Source organism: Mycteria americana, chromosome 1, assembly GCF_035582795.1.
Source record: "Mycteria americana isolate JAX WOST 10 ecotype Jacksonville Zoo and Gardens chromosome 1, USCA_MyAme_1.0, whole genome shotgun sequence".
In the NCBI taxonomy this organism is placed as follows: Eukaryota; Metazoa; Chordata; class Aves; order Ciconiiformes; family Ciconiidae; genus Mycteria; species Mycteria americana.
The window spans coordinates 148,121,830-148,146,073 of NC_134365.1; the positions used below are offsets into that span (position 1 = coordinate 148,121,830).

The 24,244-nt window shown below is 40.4% G+C and overlaps 1 protein-coding gene across 1 annotated transcript in view; it reads right to left on the minus strand.

Moving 5' to 3' along the window:
• The window catches only part of GABRG3 (gamma-aminobutyric acid type A receptor subunit gamma3), a 326,786-nt gene that overhangs the window by 36,809 nt on the left and 265,733 nt on the right, over positions 1–24,244 (minus strand). Inside the window, exon 6 of the mRNA XM_075491925.1 lies at positions 13,794–13,931. Coding sequence (XP_075348040.1) covers positions 13,794–13,931 — 138 coding nt within the window. The remainder of the gene's footprint in view (positions 1–13,793; positions 13,932–24,244) is intronic.

Below are 24,244 nucleotides of genomic sequence, written 5' to 3' on the forward strand. Positions count from 1 at the left end.
AATGCAAAGGGGATGGTCCCACCACACCATGCAGCTTTCCTGCTTCAATGTTTCTGGTGACTTCAAGCAGAAAAGATAGCCCAGGGTTTCTCCTTGAAGGCTTCTGATGATGCCTGTCCTAAGAGCAGACACAGCCTGGAGGCAGCTAGAGTTCAAAAAAAAAAAAAATAATTCCAGGTGTGTAAGCCAGGGGTGACCTGAAGTTCAGAGTTTGCTGAGGGGATCCTTGCAGGCACTGGGGAAACCTGTTCAAGGACTCATTTTTTTCAAACGTGCTGCTCAGGATGTGTCCTTTGAAATTAATCTCTCTATTCATATAAATAAGAATAAGCTCCATCAAGGTTTTCTTCACATTTGAATGTGCTTCTGTCTTTATCTATTGTGTTAACACAGGCAACATTTACGAAGTTTTCCTCCTTTCGAAGGAAGTCTTTAGAAAAACAAACAGACATGCTCTCTATCAGTGGAGGAACGGAAGAACAAGGATAAAATAGAGAGTTTGGAATGGGAGTGTGTAAACTGATATTACTAGAACAGACATTTTAATCAATGTTTTATATAAATAGACATATGTTTAATGGTATTTTTTTTCTGGGAGGTATCCTTATTAAAAAATTGACTAGATGGAGAGAAACTCAAACCAAAGTGGACCAAGACACACTTTAAAACTATGATCTGCAAGTTTGGCTTCAGCTTTGCCTAAAGATTTGCATTAGTTTGACAAGTGTCTAACTACAGTAGGAAGATGTATGGGAATTTCAATACACTTTTAACATCTTTATGTGGTTCATAGCAACCTGCATGTAGTGAACAATGTAGAAGATGCATATTCTTTTTTCTATTCAAGCTGTTTATAATTCTTCTATGATTCTCCTACTTCATTATTCTAAGAAAATTTCTATTTTGAACCAGTAGTACTGAAGGAATAATTTGGCACACTGTTTATAGTATGCAAAAGGCATTTCTGAAGCTATGGACATGAAGAGCAGAAAACTCTTCAGATGTTTTTTTTCACTCTAACTGCTCCTACTTGTAGGAAGTCTGCAATTAACTTTGATACTGACTTGAATTAGAATGTGGGTGGTCGTTCTGTACTTCTCAGATGAAAATCTGTATTTTATACTTATTTAAAAATAAGCATTCTCTTTTGGTACAACACCGTACATTGTTTTGTTTGGGGGGGGGAGGGAGAGGTGGTGGAGGAGGGGTGTTCCCAGGTCCAAGACAGACTTGAAAGATTTGTACAAGCTAAAGGGAACTTACTGCAGTTGCAGATATTAAAACAACTAAAACAGGAGTAGCTGTGGATTGTTTCTGTTAAAGAAAGAGAATGTAGATGGTATTGTGAAACCCTTGCAGTGGGGAGCAACCTAGATCTTCAACATAGCTAAATATAGTCTTCCAAATGCCAGTCTTTAGGGGTCATGTCAGAATGACAATTTTAATTTTTTTCTCCACTAAGGATAAATACAAGACAGTAAATTCTGAGAAACAGTGAAAGGTTTTGAAAGAGAGGCTGACAAGAAAACATCCCACTATCATGCAGAATTATCCTATATAAGGATATTGTCTACTATTATAGTTTTACCACTGTTTTATATAACAAGGTCTAAAAGACTAAACAGACTCACTTGCAAAGCTCATATGAGAAGGCGATGTATTAGAGAGGATTAATCTGTTCAGAAGCACAAGGACATCGACAGAACTTAGTAAAAGTCACTCGAGTGTTTTGAGATCCTTGTCCTAATACCACCTTCCTGTACTCTTGGGATTATATATTTTACTTCTGTGAAGCAATGAAACTCTGGTCCACACCTTCCAATTTTTCTCAAGTTGACTATGGTTAACTTTCTCTGATGTAATGAGTGATAGTCTATTTGGTGTCTTCTGCCAAAATTTTTTTGTAAACACCGCAATGCATCATGACTGATGCCAGCCCAGATTTCTGTCACTGCCAAACTGCCACACCCAAGTGCCAAGGGTTCACCTCTGGTTCTCTGTGGGATGCTGTGGTAGCCCTGGTCATGGCAGGCTTCCTTATATTTCAGGAATGCTCTCTCATGTTATCCCATGTCATTACTTTGGTTGCATTTGCTGGAAGGCTTGGAAACTTGCTAAACACTTATTCTTGTACTGTACCATTTCCTGAGCTATCTGACAGCTTAGCTCATGCTTGCCAGGCTCTCTGGCAGGTAATAGTAAGACACATATTGGCTTCACTAGGCAGTGGATAAATCCAGCATCAGGCAACTAATCATAGAAGAGATTTTGGTTCTTGCCAGTGTAACTAGGAAGCAGAAGGTGTTGACGGAAATGAAGTTGTTATTATTATGAACAAGACCTGAATGTTGTGAATATTAGCTGCAGAAAAGGGTCCTAGAGGCAAAGATCCTCCTTGACCGCATGGAGGAAATCTGGAAACATGACCCCAGTGTGAAAGAGTAAAGGCTAAATTTAGAGAGATCTTGTTAGCGCTTTCTGTGCTGCACTTTTTCTAAGGTATGGCAAATTAAAATCTAAAAAGACACCACTTTTCTGCGACATGTGAATAGTCGTCCCATTCTGCATCTTAAAATTCTCATTAAGATTGTATCTTCAGCAGTGAATAAAATATAAAATATCCTGTGCAGTACTGTGATTTTTAAATTAAGTACAATTGCTGCTTGTGAAAGACTTTTAGATAACATTGTAGGAACCCTGGGCAAAGGCCAAACCTTCACAGTTTGCATTAATATAAAACTTTTGATTGAGCCAACCATAAATCACCAATACAGTGGTGTAATGATGCAGAAGTAGGAACAAAAGCCAGAGGTGCTGGAATAGAAAGAGTCTTGAAAGTTGTTCTCAGCTGTATAAATGCAAAGAGGATCACAGTTCTTAGATAATATGTCTTTCCACCCCCAATACAGTGATATTAATACCAGAAATTGTATCATCAGTCTGCATTGTAGGTCAGAAAACCTCAAGATATGTTTTTCAATTTGAGTCAAAATACTCTGTCTCTATTGTGTACCTTTTTAGAAGTAAATACAATTTATAAATCCAATTCTGTTTTGTATCTTGTGTATTAAAGACAATTGTAAAGCCATCCTGACTGCAGTCACGGTGTCTTTTCCATGGAAATACTTCCCTCTCTCTCTACTGCTTTTGCCACCACAGACAGCATGCTACTTGCTGCCTTTAAAAACATAGTCCAGTAGACTATGAGTTGTACCTGTAAGGGCCTGGCTATCATGCACATGGCAGTGCAACTTCTCACTTGGCAACCCCCACACAATCATCCCCACAGACCCAATTTTCCATGGCTCTCTGCAGCAGCTGGGGGAGCTGGGCATCTCAGAATGAATCCATGAAAGCCAGCAGCTTACCATGGTGTCATCTAAGCTGGGCAGGAAAAAGTGCAGATGAGAAGTGGCTGCTGGGAAGGCCTCTGTTGCTATTAAGAATTCACAACTCTGTTCTTTTGAAGTAAGGAACCAAAATCTTTTTCCTAGCAAAACATGGAAGCAACAGCAGCCTTCTGCTTTTTACCTTGTGGCCTACTGGTTAAAGCACCAGGACATGTGAGACCAGTCCCTACCTCTCAAGTGAGTGATTTGGCTAGCCTTCATGTTAAATTCTGAGATGAGTTCACCTAGTTCTTGGTATTGCTATTAAATATTCAATCACTCTTTCAAGCTCAGAGGAGAGCTCAGGTTAAGAACCTCAAGCTCCAAGTTATGGCTACTGGAGAACAGAGTCAACCCTGTTGTCCTCCTGTCCCGGTGAATTATCCTGAAATGGAAAGTGATGCAGCTCCAGCAGAAGGGAGCAGAAGATCAGGACTCCATGTACAAAGAGGAGTGACAAATACAATATTGCCAATGGATGAATGAATGAGGACATTAATTCAAGAACCTCTTAAAGTTAGACACATACAAAACTTCCAAAATATGGAACTATCAGATAAAAACCTAAGCTGAAGAAAAACCTAATGGAAAAAGACTGTGTGTTTTTTTCCATACAATATGAAAATCTTTAAAAAGGACAACTTGAGGTCCTTTAATGGGGACAACTGGATATTTTGTTAGGGAAAAATCACTTCCTACTGAAATTTTCCCTTAAGAAAAAAATGCAGGTGAAGACGTGCCTCCGAGCCTTCCAATGTCTATTTTTGTTTTACTTTTACTTTTACCACAGTTACTTTATTTCTAATCTCTTTCTTCATTTGCAGCAGTAAGGGCCTATACAAAGGACACTAAGCATTTGTCTCCACAAGGCAAAGAATAAGAATGAAACCAGTTATATGTGCAGTTCTGCCGAATTTACAAAATATGTAAGAATATTATTCCTCTCCACTCCTCTTGTTCTAATCATCTTTTGTACTATTCATAAACAGGAGAACAAAGGTGTTTTTAGAGCATGTTATACTTAGCCCACTGGTGTACTGATAAGCTGAGATTTCTCTGGTTTCTAGTGACTGAAGAGTTACTCACAGTAAATAGCCAGTTTGAGGCTTCTGCATTTCAGCATCTGATTCCAGGCCAGCATCAGGGAAAAGCTCCATTAACTGCAGTAGGCTGTTGATCAAGTTATAAATCAGTCTCTTCGGAAGCTGTCTTACTATGAGCTTTGTGAGGCATTTTTGTAACAAGACGGGCCAATGCCGGATTTGCAGGGCAATATAAAAGTTTTGATTCCCATTAGTGTCAGTCAAACTTGTAACCAACATAGGAAAACACTTTAATAGAATAGAAGTATTATTAGTAATTGTGTATTTAATTATTACATTTCTAACCTGAGTGGCTAATGACAAAACTATCAGAATCTATTATATGAAGTTTACAATATCAGTGCAAGATGAATTGCTGTTAAAAATAAAAATTGAAACTTGTCTTAGAAAAACTATGGCTTATTCAAAATATTCATTCTGATCGATTATCATTTGACATGTGAATATTTTTTAAAGTCAATACAGCCACTGCTGATTATCTGTGCTAAACTGGGATTTGACTTATTGCAAATACTGTATAAGAGATAAAAACTGTCAACAAAAAGATTATTGCTAAATCTTCTTATAATCAGGCTAGTTTTCTGTTTTCACATAAATTGGTGTTTACTGTCAGAAAAGAAGTCCTATGATATTTCCTTATTCCAGAGATGATTGCAGTGGCAAGGACTTTCAGTATTATTCTGTTCCTCTGAAAATAGTCAAAGAATGATAGCCAGTTCAAATCCAGGCTGCGTATTTGGTGCTGCACACAAAGTAATTTTAAGCTGTATAAACATTCTGGATTTAAAGGTGTTATTGGAGTCGTATTTCACAATGAACTATGAAAAATGAACAGGGAAAAAGTAAGAGAGTGAATTCTTATATGTGCCATAGGTCAGTTCTGTGGGTCGGTACTGGGCATTCTTTTCAAGTACTTAGTAGTGGTTTCAACTTATTTGAAGTCCTAAATGGGATTTTATGTTCTTGCAGTGGGTCTGATGGATTTCACTAATGACAAAGTTATGGAGAAAGCTGCAGATAAGAAAGAAAAGATGAGTGAAAACTAGGTTGCAAGTGCTAGTATGGTGCGCATGTCTGCCTGTGTGAAGGCAGCAAGCAGAGGTTATCTTCAGCACTGGAGCTGAAGAGTTGGGCAAGAAGGGCTTTGAAGGGTACATTCTTGGTACCTGCTAGTTTGGCAATGCTGGAGCTGCTGGGGATGAGGGCCCATGGGGGCAGAAGATGCATAAAGACTCTAAGAAGTTGTATGTGTGTGTTTGGGTAGGTAAGGTGAGAAAGCGGAAAGGAGTGTGATGGGGGCAGCAGATTCTGGTGAAAGATGGCACCTCTGGCATCAACTATCCCTGTATGGTTCTGTCTACCACCCATAAAATAAACTTATATTCAGCTTCAAGACTCAACACAGGATTTTAGCAACACAGGATTTTAGCTTGATTCCTAACTTCTTAGGATTTCCTTCTAAATGACAGAAACAGATTTTTGAAAGCCCAAACCTGATTTAATGAACCTTGGCAATAAATGCAAGCACAGTTTGTGGTTTTGCAAGGTCTAAAATTCAGACCACAAATTTCAAGAACACAAGCACAGCTATGAGGATAATTACATCTACTTGATACAAAGGAAGACCCAACAACTGTGAGAATGGCCTGTATCTGGAAGTGTCTAAAGGCCAGGGGAGGTGTGTGGGAACTGAAGACCCAGAGAGCAGAGCAATGGAGAATTCTCCCACCAAAACCATATTCTGTTCTATCTTTTTGGGGAGTGTTAGACTTTTTCCACACACAAATGCCAGACACACAGAAGGTATTGTCTGGCATCAGGGGAAAGCAGGTTCTGAGATGCTGGAATCCACCTGCCACTCCCCTCGTGCCAGGTTAAAAAAAAAAAAAGGTAAATTCTCTTTCTCCCCTTCTGCACTCACATTAGGAGTCAGGCAGGACAGGATAAGGGGAGGAGGGGACAGTATTTGGAAGAGGAGTGGACACTGTCTCAATCATGGGAACCCAGAGTAAATGTCTGCTGAGGGCTGTAAACCAAAGCCTAACCATTAAAGCAATTGAGATTGTGATACCCTGGCTGAAAGAAGCAAAGCTCCTGCAATGCCAGGTGGGTAAAAATAGGCACTATTTTCAAATGATGCAGTGCATTTATCTGAGTCTCCACTTGTCTGCTTCAGGATGCCATCTGATTAAAGACAGTCTGTGCAGCACAGCCAGCTACGTAGTGTATGCTGGATCCCACTGAATTTGGTATTTGAGGGAAAAAAAACCCAAAATTCACATTTGTCCTGGGAAGAACACACAGATGACAAGTATTCTCTGATGTGCCATCAGGACTCAGTGGGACACTAAAAAATGGCAATGACTTTAAAAACAAAAAGAGCTTCATGAATATTCATTAAATAAATGTCTTCAGATCAGTTAGCTGGTACAGGAGAGGGTGTGACTAAATCAGATCATTAAAACAAACATGCACAGACACAACCACATTCAGCAACTGTGGCATCTTGTGCATTTTTTTCCACTCATTGTCAGGGCCATGAGTGCACCAACAGGCTCCAGTTACCCTGATCAGGCTGTGACCATCCTTCTCTGCCACCCCCCTTGCAACCCCTTCCCCAAGCTGAGGGCCATAACTGCCTGCTGCCAGCCCTGGCCTTGCCTTACCAAGCCGATGTCTGGTCTCTGTGGTGGTCCTGCCCCATCAGCACGACCTGTGGGGTGATGGCTGCGCTGCTGGGCGAACCCTGTACTGCCACTGGGCTGCTTGGCTCATCTTGTGTGGGTACTTGTCGTGGGCCCTCTGTTCCTACAGCTAAGCGATCTGGGAGCATTTAACAGTGAAAAGTAAGAGAAGTGCCGATTTTGAAATGGTTTCTAAAGCCAGCTGTTCTTTGCTCACCTAGTAGAAAAGTTAGGCACATGAGCATCTTTTCCTCTGGATAACTCTCTGGGAGTGTGTTGGTCTTCTGACAGTCAAGTAGCATCAGCTAATGCCTGTCTCTGCCTGATCCATCCCTTGACCTGATGAGGGCTCCTCCAGTGAAATCTGACCTCCCTATAAAAACATGTCTATTCCTCCCTTCTTCTGCCAATAGCTATTTATGTAGGTCTTTGCATCTTCTTAAAGGACAAGCTCTCTTACTTTTGTTCTAGGGTAGTTTTTTACTTGCCATTTACTGAGTCCCCTGGAACAGAGTATGTACTTTAAATTGTGTTGTTATTAACATTGTCCCAAAGAGCTTTATCTGAATCTGTGACACCAGATATTAACCTTGCTTTGCAGTCCTGTGATATAGGGCTGAGACCATCATGTTATTCTCCGGGTACCCAGCCCCCTGAGCTGGAAGACAAGGACAGGGAGCAGAATGAAGCTCCCATAGTCCAAGGGGAAATAGTGAGTGACCTGCTACACCACTTAGACACACACAAGTCTATGGGGCAGGATGGGATCCACCCAAGAGTACTGAGGGAGCTGGCGGAAGTGCTCACCAAGCCACTTTCAATCATCAGCCCTGGCTAACTGGGGAGGTCCCAATCGAATGGAAGTTAGCCAATGTGACACCCACCTACAAGAAGGGACTGAAGGAGGATCTAGGGAAATACAGGCCTGTCAGTCTGACCTTGGTGCTGGGGAAGGTTATGGAGCAGATCATCTTGAGCGCCATCATGTGGCACGTGCAGGACAACCAGGTGATCAGGCCAAGTCAGCATGGGCTTATGAAAGGCAGGTTCTGCTTGAATAACCTGATATTCCATGACAAGGTCTCCAGGAGAAACTTGCTGCTCATGGCTTGGACGGGTGTACTCTTTGCTGAGTAAAGAACTGGCTGGATGGCCGGGCCCAAAGAGTTGTGGTGAATGGAGTTTACTCCAATTGGTGGCTGGTCACAAGTGGTGTTCCCCAGGGCTCTGTGTTGGGGCCAGTTCTGTTTAATATCTTCATCAATGATCTGGACGAGGGGATCGAGTGCACCCTCAGTAAGTTTGCAGATGACACCAAGTTGGGCAGGAGTGTTGATCTGCTGGAGCGGAGGAAGGCTCTGCAGAGGGACCTGGACAGGCTGGATCGATGGGCTGAGGCCAATCCTATGAGGTCCAACAAGGCCAAGTGCCAGGTCCTGCACCTGGGTCACAACAGCCCCATGCAACGCTACAGGCTTGGGGAAGAGTGGCTGGAAAGCTGCCTGGCAGAGAAGGACCTGGGGGTGCTGGTTGACAGCCGGCTGAATATGAGCCAGCAGTGTGCCCAGGCGGCCAAGAAAGCCAATGGCATCCTGGCTTGTATCAAAAATAGCGTGGCCAGCAGGACTAGGGAAGTGATTGTTCCCCTGTACTCGGCACTGGTGAGGCCGCACCTCGAATACTGTGTTCAGTTTTGGGCCCCTCACTACAAGAGAGACATGGAGGTGCTGGAGCGTATCCAGAGAAGGGCAACGAAGCTGGTGAAGGGTCTGGAGCAGAAGTCTTATGAGGAGCGGCTGAGGGAACTGGGGTTGTTTAGCCTGGAGAAAAGGAGGCTGAGGGGAGACCTTATCACTCTCTACAACTACCTGAAAGGAGGTTGTAGCGAGGGAGGTGTTGGTCTCTTCTCCCAAGTAACAAGTGATAAGACAAGAGGAAATGGCTTCAGGTTGTGCCAGGGGAGGTTTAGATTGGATAATAGGAAAAATCTCTTCACCAAAAGTGTTGTCAAGCATTGGAACAGGCTGCCCAGGGAAGTGGTTGAGTGACCATCCCTGGAGGTATTTAAAAGAGATGTAGATGTGGCGCTTAGGGACACGGTTTAGTGGTGGACTTGGCAGTGCTAGATTAATGGTTGTACTTGATGATCTTAAAGGTCTTCTCCAACCTAAATAATTCTATGATTCTATGATTCTATGTAAGCTGAGGTACTTGATGAAACAGAAATTTCAAAATATGAAGCACAATTTAAAAGTCGTATGACAGGCAGACTCCACTAACTGTCACCCATCCGTTGTATGTATGCAAAGATGTACCTTTTTATGGCGGTATTCATGCCTATTTATTAGCTTTGGGTACTGATGCTTGGGGGTTATTCAGAATGTATGAAACGGTACTTTCTGTCTGTTTCTGTATAGCTCATTTGTAATGATCAGCTATTAAAGTTTTTAAATAGGGCACTTTTATGGTGTTTTCCTTTTCTGATAAATTATCTTGAATTTATTTATGCAAAGGTTCCTTTGGACTGCAAAAATCTCTCAGGCTAAAGGCATCTGAGGAAGAACACAAATAGGACTTGTATGATGCAAAGAAGGTTTCAAGTAAATGAAAATTAGATTCAGTAGCTACAAGGTCTTTGTATTTATCTAGCAGTGTAAAAAAATTGAGTGGTTTAAAAAGAATGAATAGACTTTCCCTGGGGGAGATGTCAGCAGAAAAGTGCAAGCAACACTACAGCTCACTCCATGAGCTTTACTCGTGGATTCCTTCATGATTCTATTTTGTTTTTTTTTTTTTCTTTTTTCTTTCCTTTTTTTCTTTTTCCCCTAAGTGCACTTGGAACAGTTGGGACTCGGAAACCTGAATTTTGCTGCAAACACACACAGAGTGCTTTTAGGGATGATGTTCTCCCTCTTTCTCTCTCCTGTTTTCCTGACCACTCTTCCGTTGGCTGATTTGCAGTTTTAAAATTTGAGAATTTTCTCCTTACATGCAGTTCCTCCTTTTTTTAACAGCTCAATGCCAGGTGGCTTAGTATTCCCTCTACTTTAATTATCTTTGTCAGCCTTACTTGACATTGTAGCAAGAGAAGTGTTCTTGCTATAGTATCTGAGTATCTTTCCAGACGGCAACAAGGGAATTCTTCAGTACATCTGAATTAGTTTGATATCACCTGATAGTGAGAGCTTACTTAGGGTGTAAGGTAAAGGTTCATAACCACAGCACCGGCACAGTGATTTCTGCTGTGTACTCCATGTAATCACCATATACAGTAGATATTTATCTGGATGTGTTTGTATCTTAGCATGAAATTAAAAAAAATTATCAAGAAAAAGCTGAACACCTCTTCCAATTGGCAATTAAAAATTTCTCTGGCTGCCAGATTATTGTAAAAGAGGATAGTCTTCTTGCAACACTAAAGCACACCACTGTGGCATTGCTTTAAGCCATTGCTGGTTCAAGGCAAGAGATGACAACATTTCTCATCTTGCTTAGATTTCAGAAATGCAGTCTTTGTGACAGCTGGCTTCCTACTTGTGTACCTCTGAAATTGCCCTAGATTAACATAAAGGTTATTTAGACGTCTGAAAAAAGGTTTGGAAAGACTGAAAGAATATCAAATAGCAGAACTCTGCTGAGTACTAAATCTAGTCATTTTGTGGTGAAAATGACTACCAAGAATGGGCTTACGCAAATGCTGGAAGAACAGCAGTGTGTTGCCATATGGTCAGTGTGACCTCTTTTCATTATAGCCAGAACACTGCTGAAAAGAAGCTAAAAAAGGCATCCCTGAACTGGACGCTGTAGGTAATGCTGCAGCAGCTCTCATAATATATATGATGAACACACAATTTAGTGGGAAGTAACAGTGTCATAAACCAGCGGAAAAGTGTAAGTCGGAAGCAAAAAAAGATGTTAGGGTTTTGAATCCATCTCCTGCTAGTGGAGGACTGGTCCCTGCAGTACATTTTCTCCTACTTTGCCTAGTCTGCTTTTAAATACCCTATGTAATAGTAGTTTCCACAATTTCCCTTGGGAGGAAGAGGTGACATTCAGTACCTCTTTTTCTCAGGAAGCTGCCGTTGGTATCCTGCCTGCTTCCCTTTTCCTAACTCCATCTCATTCCTCTGAATGATTCCCTGCGCAGTACTCTGAACGATGCTGCTCTTCCTTTCTGTCCTGAGTCTGCAAAGGGATGGCAGCTGGTGGGGCCTTTATGGGCTCCTGCACGGCTCAGAGGGGCCACACACAGTCCCAGAGGCTAGACGGTGGGAACTGGTCTGTCTGGGGAGCAGCCCAAAGTTGAGGGGGGTCCTATACCCATAGCGTCCTAGGGGGAGCCCCAGTGCAATCTCCCTCTCCGGGCAGCTTTAGTGTAAATATACCACAGATCTTCTGTGACAGAACCTGGCATCTCTTTTTTGATCACCTGTAGCCCCAGTGGCATGGCTGTAAAGGAGACGGGATACCTGTAGGCAGCAACTGCCATCTCCCTTCACCAGAGATTGTCCACGCAGTAGGAAACAGCAGCTTTAGAGGTTCCCCAATTCTCAGACTTTTTGGATAGGGCTACTTTTCGTCAGTAAATAGGCATGTACCACAGCACAGCTGCCTCTTTATCCTACTCGTTCACAAATACTTATATGCTCACAGCAGGTAGTTGCAAAATTACCTTAAATTTTGTCTCTGAGACACACTGCACAGTCCCAGGTGGATTGTGTCCCGTCTCCCTCCCTCCATTTTGGGAATCTTTGCTCTATAGCATAGAGCATACTCAAGGTTTTCCAATGTACCAGTTAGTTTTCCCGAGCCCTGGCCCTGGGTTTGCTCCTGACAGTAAATACTGTTGATGCTCAGTAAATCTGGCCTTGAAAGTACCTTAAACTAAAGTGTAAATACAGCAAGAGGGTCTATTCTATGCAAATTCAGATCCATGTGCAAACTCAGGCGTTTATTTTTCTCATCTTTCATATATTTGTTGAATGAGAGCCCCTTCTCAGTCATGTGCTGGCCAGAATGCATGGGCCAGATGCACAACTCATTTTTCTACCTAAAAACACAGCTGACAATCTGACCCATACATTTTACACTGTTTGTTCCAAGTTAGTTTCCACAACCTCCTGATAGGGTTGGTTTGGGGTTTCGTTTTTTTTTAGTCTTTGAATAAACTTCAGCTTGCCAACAACTTTCTGCTACTGTGATGCCTTTGGGAGAATAGAATTGTCATGATGGCTCCAGTAGGTTCAGTTCAACACTGCTATTGGGTTTTGCACTCATAAACATGGGTGGGCAGAGGCAGCAATAGCAATAATAGGAAAAACATACTGTCAGCTCACTCATCTTAATAAGAACTGGGCACATACTAAAAAGAGCATAAAAAATATATTTTTCCTTGTTCAACATTAACCATTTACTCACTTGAATGAGACCTCTATAAAAATGGCTTTGTCCTGTGCAAAGGAAGAGTTTAATAGATTTGTTTATCAAGACACTGTCAACATTTAACATGGCTTATCCACCAACTCCTGGTTCAACTTATGGCTGACTCACCTGAGAAATTTTAATTCCTGAGAAACTTACAGACTACAAGGATTTGTATCCATAACAGAAGAGAACTTTTATATGTGCACTGTTTGCAACATTTTGCTCTGCTAAACTACCAGCCCAAAATATTCACTAAAGCTTTAGCCACTCTTCATTACAAAAGTTGCTATCCAGTCCTGAGAATATATTACTGATGTTAGTTGGTGGGTCATGACCCAACAGCAGTAGTTTCACAGATTAATAATTTTTTATTATTACTATTATTCACAGTGTTTACAAAAGAATAACATAGTTCTGCTTACATTAAAAAAAAAATAAATTGGATTTTTCAAAAATTCACTGCCAGTTAAGCAGGTTACTTCTAGCAGGTTCTTTCTGCAGCTGGGAGAAGACTTACCAAATGGTAATCATGGAACTTACTGCAGAGTCATGTATAAACTTGAGACATTGTTTGAATTTTATGAGAATTTTTCCAGTTCAAATAATGTATTCTATTTATACATCTTTTTTCCCTATGTTGCTGTTATTATAACAGCAAGATTTCTGAAGAAATAAAATAAGCATCATTAGATTTTAATTACAATCAATTGGTGAGGTCACTAGCAAAGGCATTTATCAGCTGAGAAATAGAGAGTGCCTTTGAAATATTAAGAAAAATACTAAACCTGTGGCTGAATGATTAACTACTAATGAAAGTGTCTAGTTTCACTAACTACCATTGTGCTCAAAATCTTTCTCTTTAATTTATGGTGAAAATGAATGTCTCAATGCAGGAATGGCTTAATAAACTTAGCTGAGAAATGAGAATCATATAGTAACTTCAAAGTACATAATAAGCAGCCATGTCAAGTTAGCATTTATTCCTCAATTTGTGAAATTACAAAAAGAGTAGAGAAGAAGTTATCAAAAATCTAGACAAAGTCAATAGTTTGGAAGTCTGCACTTTAGAGGTTTTAATGTGAACATTGGTACACATTGAAATCAAATTGCACTCAAATGAAAGCAAACTTGGAACAAATATTTTGAATTAATTTGTTTTCCAAAACAAGCACTACCATTTGTATCATTCTTACCTGCAGAGGTTTTCACAATTTCTGAAGTATTTCTGAGACCCATAAAGTCAAACTGATAGAGTCTCCAAGACTTCTGGTCAGCTGCCTCCACTGAGTTTTTTCTCCATCTGTAAATCATTTCCTCTTTAGGGTAGCCATCTAGAAATTGTAAAAAAAAAATATATATAAACATATTGCATTTCGTAAAAAAAGGTACTGCAGAACAGTATCTGCTCACTGATTTAGAGCTATTTGGGAATACCTAAATTTCTGATCTTTCTCAGTGAGTTTGGTGGTATAATTCAGCTAAAGAGTTGTATGGCACACAAAAATACAGTCATAATACTGACAAAAATGATTTTTCACAATTGTTGTTTTTTTCCAATGGAGAAAAATTCTGATTGGTTCTATCAGAATTAGATCTCTTCAGAGATGCAGTTGATTGTACTAGTTTGAGGTTCAGACACAGAAGTATACTGCTTTACATATGTCTGAAGAAGCTGTGCAAAGTGATAGAATGTAAAAAAAAGGGGGGATGTCTGTGTCGGATGTAAACAACTGAAAAGGACAGATTGTTTTAAGTGACAATAGCTCTAATGTAGTGCATGCTACCGTACTTCTGAAATGAGCTCAATACAGTGCAAAAAAGCAAATTTTTAATAAGTATGGGATTTTAAAAGTGATTATGCCATCATATTACTTCTAAAGGCTGTGGTATTTAATGAGATATCACCTGATCTCTGCAGCTGAAATAGCTTCTGAAAGTCTTCCTTTATCAATTTAGCATTTAGTAGTCATAATTAATCCTCATGCCAATATTTATTTTCCTTTTTGTTAGAGAATGGCATTTTCCCATAGAAGTCCAACAACAAATCTTCAACCAGCTCAAACCATAATAATAGACCATCTAGAAAAAACCAGCACAGCCATGCTAGTTAAAACTAGATTGTTCTCTAATGCATAATACAATAAATGCCTATTCATCTAATAACTAATATAGCAGATGTAGATTACAAGGCAAATTGAAAGCCTAACAACAACAATAGCCAGTTAATATAACTGTCTCAGCTGTAATTGGATACAGATAGATTTTGATATTTGTGTTACAAAACAACTTCTCTGGTTATGATGCTATTTTCTTGATGTTTTCCTCCTATAAGTGTCTTCTTCATCTTACTTAAGGTTCCACCCTGCTGGGGCACTGCTATAAGGTGTCCGTAGCCTCATTTATCCTTCTCACTAACACAGTATGAAAAGTACCCACCAGTCCCTCAATTATAATCTGTAGAAAATGACTATGTGCTAATTCAAAATGCCATGTTCATATATTTCCCATCAATGTAAATAAAGAAATAACCCATGAAGAACCCAACTGAGTAACAAAAATAAGCCCTGCCGTTCTCCACGAGAACCCTTGCTGCCAAGCAGTTTTCACTGCCAATTCTGCTGTGCCAGTCTGTGAGATTGATCTAAAGGTTAATTTTTTTTGGCTGGCAGACTATGTCAGAGGATGCAGAGGTACAGTGAAAGAAGTCAAGCTTTGCAGGGCCTCCAAGACTTAGCCCTGCATCTTCAGAAATTTTCTCGAGCCTTGCTCCTATTTGACTGAGCCCTCTGATCACATTTCTGACTGAATAATGTCTCCCTCTAACAGAAAGCCCTACATTTAATCATAGAATCATAGAATCATAAAAGCATCTAGGTTGGAAAAGACCTTTAAGATCATCAAGTCCAACTGTAAACCTAACACTGCCGAGTCCACCACTAAACCATGTCCCTAAGCGCCACATCTACACCTCTTTTAAATGCCTCCAGGGATGGTCACTCAACCACTTCCCTGGGCAGCCTGTTCCAATGCTTGACAACCCTTTCGGTGAAGAGATTTTTCCTATTATCCAATCTAAACCTCCCCTGGCACAACCTGAAGCCATTTCCTCTTGTCTTATCACTTGTTACTTGGGAGAAGAGACTGACACCCACCTTGCTACAACCTCCTTTCAGGTAGTTGTAGACAGCAATAAAGTCTCCCCTGAGCCTCCTTTTCTCCAGGCTAAACAACCCCAGTTCCCTCAGCCGCTCCTCATCAGACTTGTGCTCCAGACCCTTCACCAGCTTCATTGCCCTTCTCTGGACACGCTCCAGCACCTCCATGTCTCTCTTGTAATGGGGGGCCCAAAACTGAACACAGTATTCGAGGTGCGGCCTCACCAGTGCTGAGCACAGGGGAACAATCACTTCCCTAGTCCTGCTGGCCACACTATTTCTGATACAAGCCTGGATGCTATTGATGATCTTGGCTACCTGGGCACACTGCTGGCTCATATTCAGCCGGCTGTCAACCAACACCCCCAGGTCCTTTTCCGCCAGGCAGCTTTCCAGCCACTCTTCCCCAAGCCTGTAGCGTTGCATGGGGCTGTTGTGACCCAAGTGCAGGACCTGGCACGTGGCCTTGTTGGACCTCATAGAATTGGCCTCAGCCCATCGATCCAGCCTGTCCAGGTCCCTCTGCAGAGCCTTCCTCCCCTCCAGCAGATCAACGCTCCTGCCCAACTTGGTGTCATCTGCAAACTTACTGAGGGTGCACTCGATCCCCTCGTCCAGATCATTGATGAAGATATTAAACAGAACTGGCCCCAACACAGAGCCCTGGGGAACACTGCTTGTGACCGGCCACCAACTGGAGTAAACTCCATTCACCACCACTCTTTGGGCCCAGCCAGCCAGCCAATTTTTCACCCAGCGAAGAGTAAACCAGTCCAAGCCATAAGCAGCCAGTTTCTCCAGGAGAATGCTGTGGGAAATGGTGTCAAAGGCTTTACTAAAGTCCAGGTAGACAACATCCACAGCCTTTCCCTCATCCACTAAGCAGGTCATCTTGTCATGGAAGGAGATCAGGTTAGTCAAGCAGGACTTGGCTTTCAGGAGCCTTCTCAGATTGGCTTCATTTGTGGAGACTCTGATATCTTTTCCCCACAGTTCAGGAGAGAAGAAGCACCAGATGGCCTCCTGACTGTGCTGTGGCTGCTGTGCACTCATGCCAGGTGGCAGTGGCAGACCGCCCCTTCCCGACAAAGCAATATCAGGACCACAAGGGGGGCTGCCATGTGGTCTGGGTCCTAATCCTACCTCCCGATTTGCATCCTGATAACAGAAGAAAGGAAACCCTTGCCCTGTTGCACTCCCTACACCACCTCCCACTGCAGAACTTGTGGCCCCAAGTGCCAATGCGAAGATTTTGTAGCAGGAAGTAGATGGGGCCCCTTTTCTTAAGTAAATTTCACCATAATCATTGCAAGTAAAAATATTTCAAATATTGTGGAAGTAACAAAGATTTTTTTTAATACATTATTTTAAATTGATCCAAAATGAACTTTTTTTATTTTTTCAAATTTCACTGAAAAATTGTGTCAATTAGTCTTGAATTCAATTTCTTCCTGATTTTTTGGCTTTTTTTTCATCCCATGGCCACCCCACCAAAAATCCATTACACTGTCAGTAAGCTTGAAAGCTTGCTATCATATTATCCAAGGCATAGTTGTTTATCCTGGCATGAGCAGCGTGTAGTTAGGAACAAGTTCATGAGACTCTCATCCTTCATGATTTTTCCTATATTTTTGACTAAGAAGAAACAGATTCAATTTCAGAATAACTACTTTCAGTATTATTCATCGTCATTAAATACTAAGCAACTTACTTCAGGAGACCATTATGACCTGTCAATAGTAGTCCCCTTAATCCACAGTCACTGACATCTGCTCTTTCAATGGTTGGGTTACTTACATCAAAGCAGATAAGTACTAGTGATTCAATGGGAGTTGTTTCAACCTGTTAAATAACTGCTATTATGTTCTGCTCCAGTGCCAGGTGACTTCACTTTTCAATTCATTTAAAAGATATAATATTTCTTATGGAATAAGGACATGTCTACTTGGGCAGTAGATCACTCCTAGGATTCATTTAGCTTACAGAATGGACTATTGATGATGGTTCTTCTTTCAGTGATATCCAATATTTCTTGTATACAGCCTAATTGCTTCTAGCCCTCTAAATGCTTCGTTTTAGAAAACATCAGAACTGGAGACTTCAGTACTTCCAGAAGAAAATGCAACCTCTGCTGTTCAACCCACAACACAACTAAGAGCATATTACCTATAGAAATGTCTGCTTTCCTTCACTTCCCCAGCATGAGAAATGGCAGTAAATTACCTTAAATTCTTGATCTTTTGGCTTTAAGCCATCCACACTGAACAAATTGCTATCAAGTGTATTTACCCCATCAGGTTGCTTTAGGTTATGCAAGAATATCCATTCTGCAGCAGGGCAAGGCTTCAGGAGGTCCTGGAGGCTTTCCAGCAGGTGCCAGTAAGATGGCGAGGGGAACGGCATGGGAAGAAGACCAACCAGGACAACCGTGTGTGTCTTCTCTGTTACATCCATCCAAGTTCTGGCAACATGCAACTCAGGAGCTTCTCAACCAAAGTCTGTGCCAACACCTTCATTTTCCCTCCCATTAATTTACCTGATTGCCTTTAAATTCTCCTATTTTTTGTCCTGATGGTTATTTTGTAGGCCGTCCTGTAGCTATCCGCATCTTCTGCAGGTTTTAGATTTATATACTATCATGTCAAAGACTTTTAGAGAGCACCTTGACCATTTGGCTTTTTGTAAGACTAATACTATGTGCCTTTGTAAAATCAAGTCAAGAATAAATTTGGTTGAAGTTATTTCTTTAAGAGCCCAGTAGAAAGTATCCATGTAATACCTCCTATTTACTTTCACCAAACATACTTAATGGCTTTTCCATTTGACACAAATGATTGGTACCTGTGTAGCTTTACTCATAGGCTTAAACATATAAATTTTCCAAGTGTACCACTGACTTTAACTCCAATAATGCAAACATGGATAAACAATAAATGCACTTTTTGCCATTTTGGGGGTGAACCTATTATAACAGAAAGTCAAATTGTAATGACAACCTGTGAGATTCTGTGGATTTTGTTTTATTTCCTTTTTGAATAATTGAACTCATGATACCACATCTTCTCACATCACCACGATATAATTTATAACTACCAGGTTAAAAATATTTAAACTTCATTCTTTATGTTCATACTGCTGCACTTTCTAGGGAGACTGAGTGATTTGTGCAGAAGCCTCCACCAAACTGCTGGAAAAATGGTGAAGGCCAGAAATATCTCCATGCTGGATGAGAGGCATACACAATCACAAGACAGCTGTGAGAATTGGTGTCAAGTGGCCCCGAAGCACATCTGCTACAGGAGTCAACACTGATGGAAAATCAGCAACTTCCATAACACAACCATTGATGTATCCATGCCTGTTAGTGCATACTGCCTCTAACCTTGGTTTCCTCAATGCTCTTGTTGGTCTGGGCATCTTAGATCAATGCTTGATTTCTTTGTTTCACCTTCTTTTCTGTGATAATGGGTCTATTTTAGGAAGTGAGCAGAGATGGGACAAGATAGCAGGAAGGGGGTCATGTCAAAAAGGACACAGACCAATTGAGGAACTAGTTTGTGTCCAAAAAACTTCCCTTAGAAATGTATCCAAGACATGGAAAGACAAGAAAGGCATGGAAAAAACCCAGCTTTTTTCATCTCTGCAGACATATTTTTCCCCCTCTGTGCAATCAGTTTATTTTACTACTGGTTCCCCACACTTTGTATTCACATGTAACACAGGCAGACCCAGCTTGTAGCAGAAGGAATAATGCAACAAAGCAGCTCATCTATCCTTCCTAGCCTTGGAAAAATTTGTACGCTCAGAGCATGCAATGAGGAGTTAATGAAAGCAGCAGCAAAGCTGAAAATGTGAGGGAAGCAGGCAAGAAAGGATTGGTTCAGTTAAGTATCTTCCAGGGTACTGATGCTTGTGACAGGAGTATGTATTTGAAAGACATAGCCAGATTCTGGGAAGGTTCTGCTTTTCCAGGGGTGTTAGATATACACTCAAAGTCAAGAGAAAGCATGATCTGAAAGACAAGCTGTCACCATCAGCTAGTGGTCAGAGTTTACACCATGGGCATGGAGGGAGTGTGGTAGATTCGGCTGCTGCTGCTGAAGGTTGTCAGGAGAGGGAGGACGCCCTGACACAATTAGAGGCACATGATGAGCTGCCCTTTATACCTTACAGCCAGCTGCTTCCAGACACACTTTGCTTCCTCGAATGCTACCTAGTAAACTCTTCTTCAGGCTAATCAGGAGACCTCTGTCAACACAGCCTCAGTCAGACGACAATAATGAAGTCCAGACACGCACCTTTCTCTGGTACAGTGTTGTGGATGACAAATCATGTGCTTCTACAGAAGCTGCCTGGCCTCTTTTTCTTGTTAGCAGTCTTTATAAATGCTTCTTTGTTGGCAAGCGAACTGCATGTCTAATCCGAACTTCTCACCATTTTGGAGGAAGAGGTTTCTCAGTGATCTATTCCTGTATCTGTATGGTGTTTGTTCTCAGAAGGTGTGTGCGCTTTTAACTAGGAGAATCCTGGAAGTTCCCCTATTAAAAATGATACTACCTTAGATTTCATGATTGTATGCACTTGTTAAGCACAATTAGATGGCAGAAAGAACAAAGTTTCAGTTCAACTAGTTTAAAATAAAACAAAATAAAAATTAGGGGATATAGAAAATTCATTATGACTTTCAGGAAGAACCCATCAGGGTAGACTGAAGCAGAAGCAGGGAAAGAGAATGGAGACATTTAATTGTTTACTTAAGACCTATTGAAAACAATACTCATACTTGTAATTTAATGCATATTGAGTTATCTCTGTCCACAAATGAAGGTGACTAGCTTTTTTCTCACTCACTGATTTAAAAAAAAATGGAGAAAAAAAGAAAAACGAGGAGGTTTTTAAAAGGCAGCTATAATAAAAAAAGATAAACATGAATGCTGTAAAGATAGCATTAAAATCTGAAGTGATTTATTTCAGCAGTTATAGGCAATTGCACTTAGGTGATAACTACAGCAATTATAAACATTATTCTTTGCCCTGTTTGCTTGCATTGGTAATTGACATCTTATTAACAGTACGTTAGCTCATGAAAAAAAAACAACCAACATAACCATGACTGCAGAATAATGGATCTGATACTGCCCTGAAGTTAAAGAATACATCTCCCATTGAAGAGAACAAAGGTTTTCTACATAAAAACGTGCTTTAATATGATTGCGATGTCACTTTGGTTAAGAACTAGAGGATCCCGTCACCATCATCAACAGTAATGTTTAATTATCCTTTTACCCAGGAGTAATTCTGTTTTTTGAGAGAAGCGCTAGAACGCTGATACAATTTACTGATACATTATATGGTAGTTTAGATTTTGGGAGGAACTTGTGGCATCAATGCGTCTTTTGGGGCCTTCAAAGTATAAAGGAGGAAAAGAGAAGTGTTGCTGCCAGACAAGTAAGTCCCAAAAGAAGCATCTTCTGTTAACCAGCTCTTGTAGGAGGTAAACATTTTTCTCGTTTTTTGCTACTCATAGACAAATTGTAATCTTGGCTCAGAGAAAACAGAGAAGAGAATAGAAAGGTGAAAATGAGAAGGGAAAGAAGGAAGGCAGAGAAGAATGAACAGGATTGGACTGAAACGAGAGACAGAAGTTTTCCCTTGAAGATGTTTTGAGATGTGGCATTTCTGTGTGCTCACTTTCTGAAAAAAATCATAGTTTTCTTTTAAAGTCTAACAGAGGGTGTTATAATTTTGTCACAAACAGCCCCAGTAGTGAAAAATCCCTGTTCCAAGTATCAGATCTTAAAGGATAGGTGGAATAGCTTGAAATTACATTAAGAAACTAAGGCAATTCTGTTGCATCATCAACCTTTGTACTCTGTCTTCATGCTCACTGAACAATTTTCCTTCTGATTCATTTGCAATTGGTACCAAAACTGATTGTTTTTTTGAAAATGATTAGTTTTATCATATATTGTCCCTATAATTACAGTTTTCTATTGTCTTGCAAATGCCTTCACCTTTGTTGGAAAAAAACCTCACAACAACAACAAAAAAAACCAAACCCAAAACTAGTCTCATATTATAGCCTGTCTTAATGTTTTGTTATGCATTTTTATTTATATACTTATTTTTACTGCTTGCTAATAGTTTTATTTGGAAGGCAATTTTCAGAAGCCTGGCATGCAGCAATTGCTTTTGCCTATCTGCTTGCATTGCTTTGGCCAGCAGATTATCTCACAAATTATTCCACTGGTAATTAGAACACCTGATAAATGTTCAGATTCCTCTGATTTAGCTATATTGCATCCCCATTCCTAACACCATTAATGGTAAACGGGCTCATCTCACTCCTAGCTTCCTGGATATAAACTGTTATCTTCTCTAAGGAGCGTTCTTGCATAGATCAGTGTACTCAGGACATATACTGAAACCTTGCCTAACCATATGCAGTCTTGCTCATCTTTTTTACAGAAAGGATACTTCACCCCAAACGCCTGTTCTGTTTTGCATGGAACAATGTGAAGATTTTACCCTCAGTTTTCTGCAATGCTCATGCCTCGCAGAGAAAAACGAAAGTCCTGAAATAATTTTTTTTTAGTTCAGGTTTTCTCCTGATCTGAATGATTTTGGAATATGTACTCATTCTATTCTCCACATATTTAGATGTTTTCTGCTTATAAACAAAGATGCCACTAAGAGTCAGAATTTCATTTTCTAGCTCCCTGTACTGTTTTTTCATTGCTAACATTTCATAATGACCTCGTGATGCTTCACATTTGTGTGTCATTACAAAGAATAGTCCAAGACTTTATTAAAAATGTGGTTTAGATAATTTTTATAATGTAGACCAAGTCTCATGTTTCTACTGGCTGTGAAACTGCAGATGGTGATTTTAGGTAAGAGGAAATTTTCAGAAATGTATGACAAAGAGATGGCCTTTCAGAGTCTGCTGGGATCCTGTGCTGCTGCTTTGCCCTGCCCTAGATCATATACCACGGTCAGCTCTGCATAGAGATGGGAGGCTTCACCTGAGCACTTGCTGTTCCTTGGAGGATTTGGAATGAGATTTGATCAGCCAGCAGTCTCGTCTCTTCTCCTTTCTTTTACATGAACTTCATGTGACCTACAACGACTGAATGATGCTGAGAATTCAAGAGCTATGTACTACTGCCGAGAGATCAACCTCATTATTGTACTGCTAAATATGTACATTGAGTTCTGTAATTGAAAACAAACAGCGCAAAATGACTATTTTAGCAGCTAAAATTTTGTGTTTGGCTGACTGCATGAAGTCAAGTGAGAAGAGAAAAATCACTTCTCTTTACAGTTTGTAACTGACTATCGAAGAATATTAAGCTGCATGCAAGATTTTCACATGTCTATTTAAACATGAATTTTGTGCTGGATGTGCTGAGGGCAAATTTTGAGGTGCTTCCCAGGATTTTTGTTGAGATGTGTAAAGTCTGAGTGGCTGCATATTAAGTAGTATTTCAGGCAGGTGTAGGTGATGGCAATCACTCACAATTTTCTGTATAGAAGTTGACTCTTAATTCAGCCTTATGAAAAAGAGGAAGCCAACATCTTAATAATAGAGCAGATGAAAAATATTTGGATAAACCAGAGCAAGTCAAAGCTCCTGGCGTCAGAATTTAAAACCAAACCTAGTTGGGGTTGCTTTGGACAAATTAGAAAACAAAGCTATAAAATAGCCAAAGCAGAACATTAACCTCTCAGTTCATTAAAGGAATATCTGTCAAATCTGCAATTCTTCGGTCTGCTGACATTCTCTAGAGCCAGGATGCAGCCTTCCTCTTCCATTCATTTAAACTGCACTTATATTGAAGATGCTTAGTGATATAGCCCTTCTAAAGCAAGTGCTTAAATTCCTTGTGACTAGGATAGACAGCAGTGCCACCAAAAGATGCTGGCCGAGTTCAAACACCCCAGCGGGAATGGAATACCATTCTCTAGAGGACTTTAAAAATACCTTTTTTTTTCTACGGACTATGTAGGGCACGTCAAATTTAGGGGCAGAATAGCTGTGTAAATTAAATGGAGTAAATTCCATCAAAGATCTTTAACACAAATATATGTGAATTGAATTAAAAATAGCCCATAAATGCTCAGTATCAACTTCAACTGGTCTGTATATTATAAAATAACATAATCTTGCCTTTACCCATTTAATGGCAATAATTAACTGTATCCTCCATGTAAGACTACTAAGATTTCCTTAAGACTATCCTGATGAGAAAGATAACATTGTTTACTTCATCCATTGCTTTTTTAGACAAAGTGCTGAGAAAATGTGTTTTGGCTCATCTGAAAACATATAATGAACAAGCAGAGATTCCAAGGGAGGCTCAGAGCTCTAGTAAAGTAAACAACACAGCCATAAATAGCCCAGGAAATGAAAGAAAATACACCTGTAAAGTTTTTTAGTCCATGCAAGTGGGGAGGAATGGAGAGAACATAATTTACTTACAGGTTTC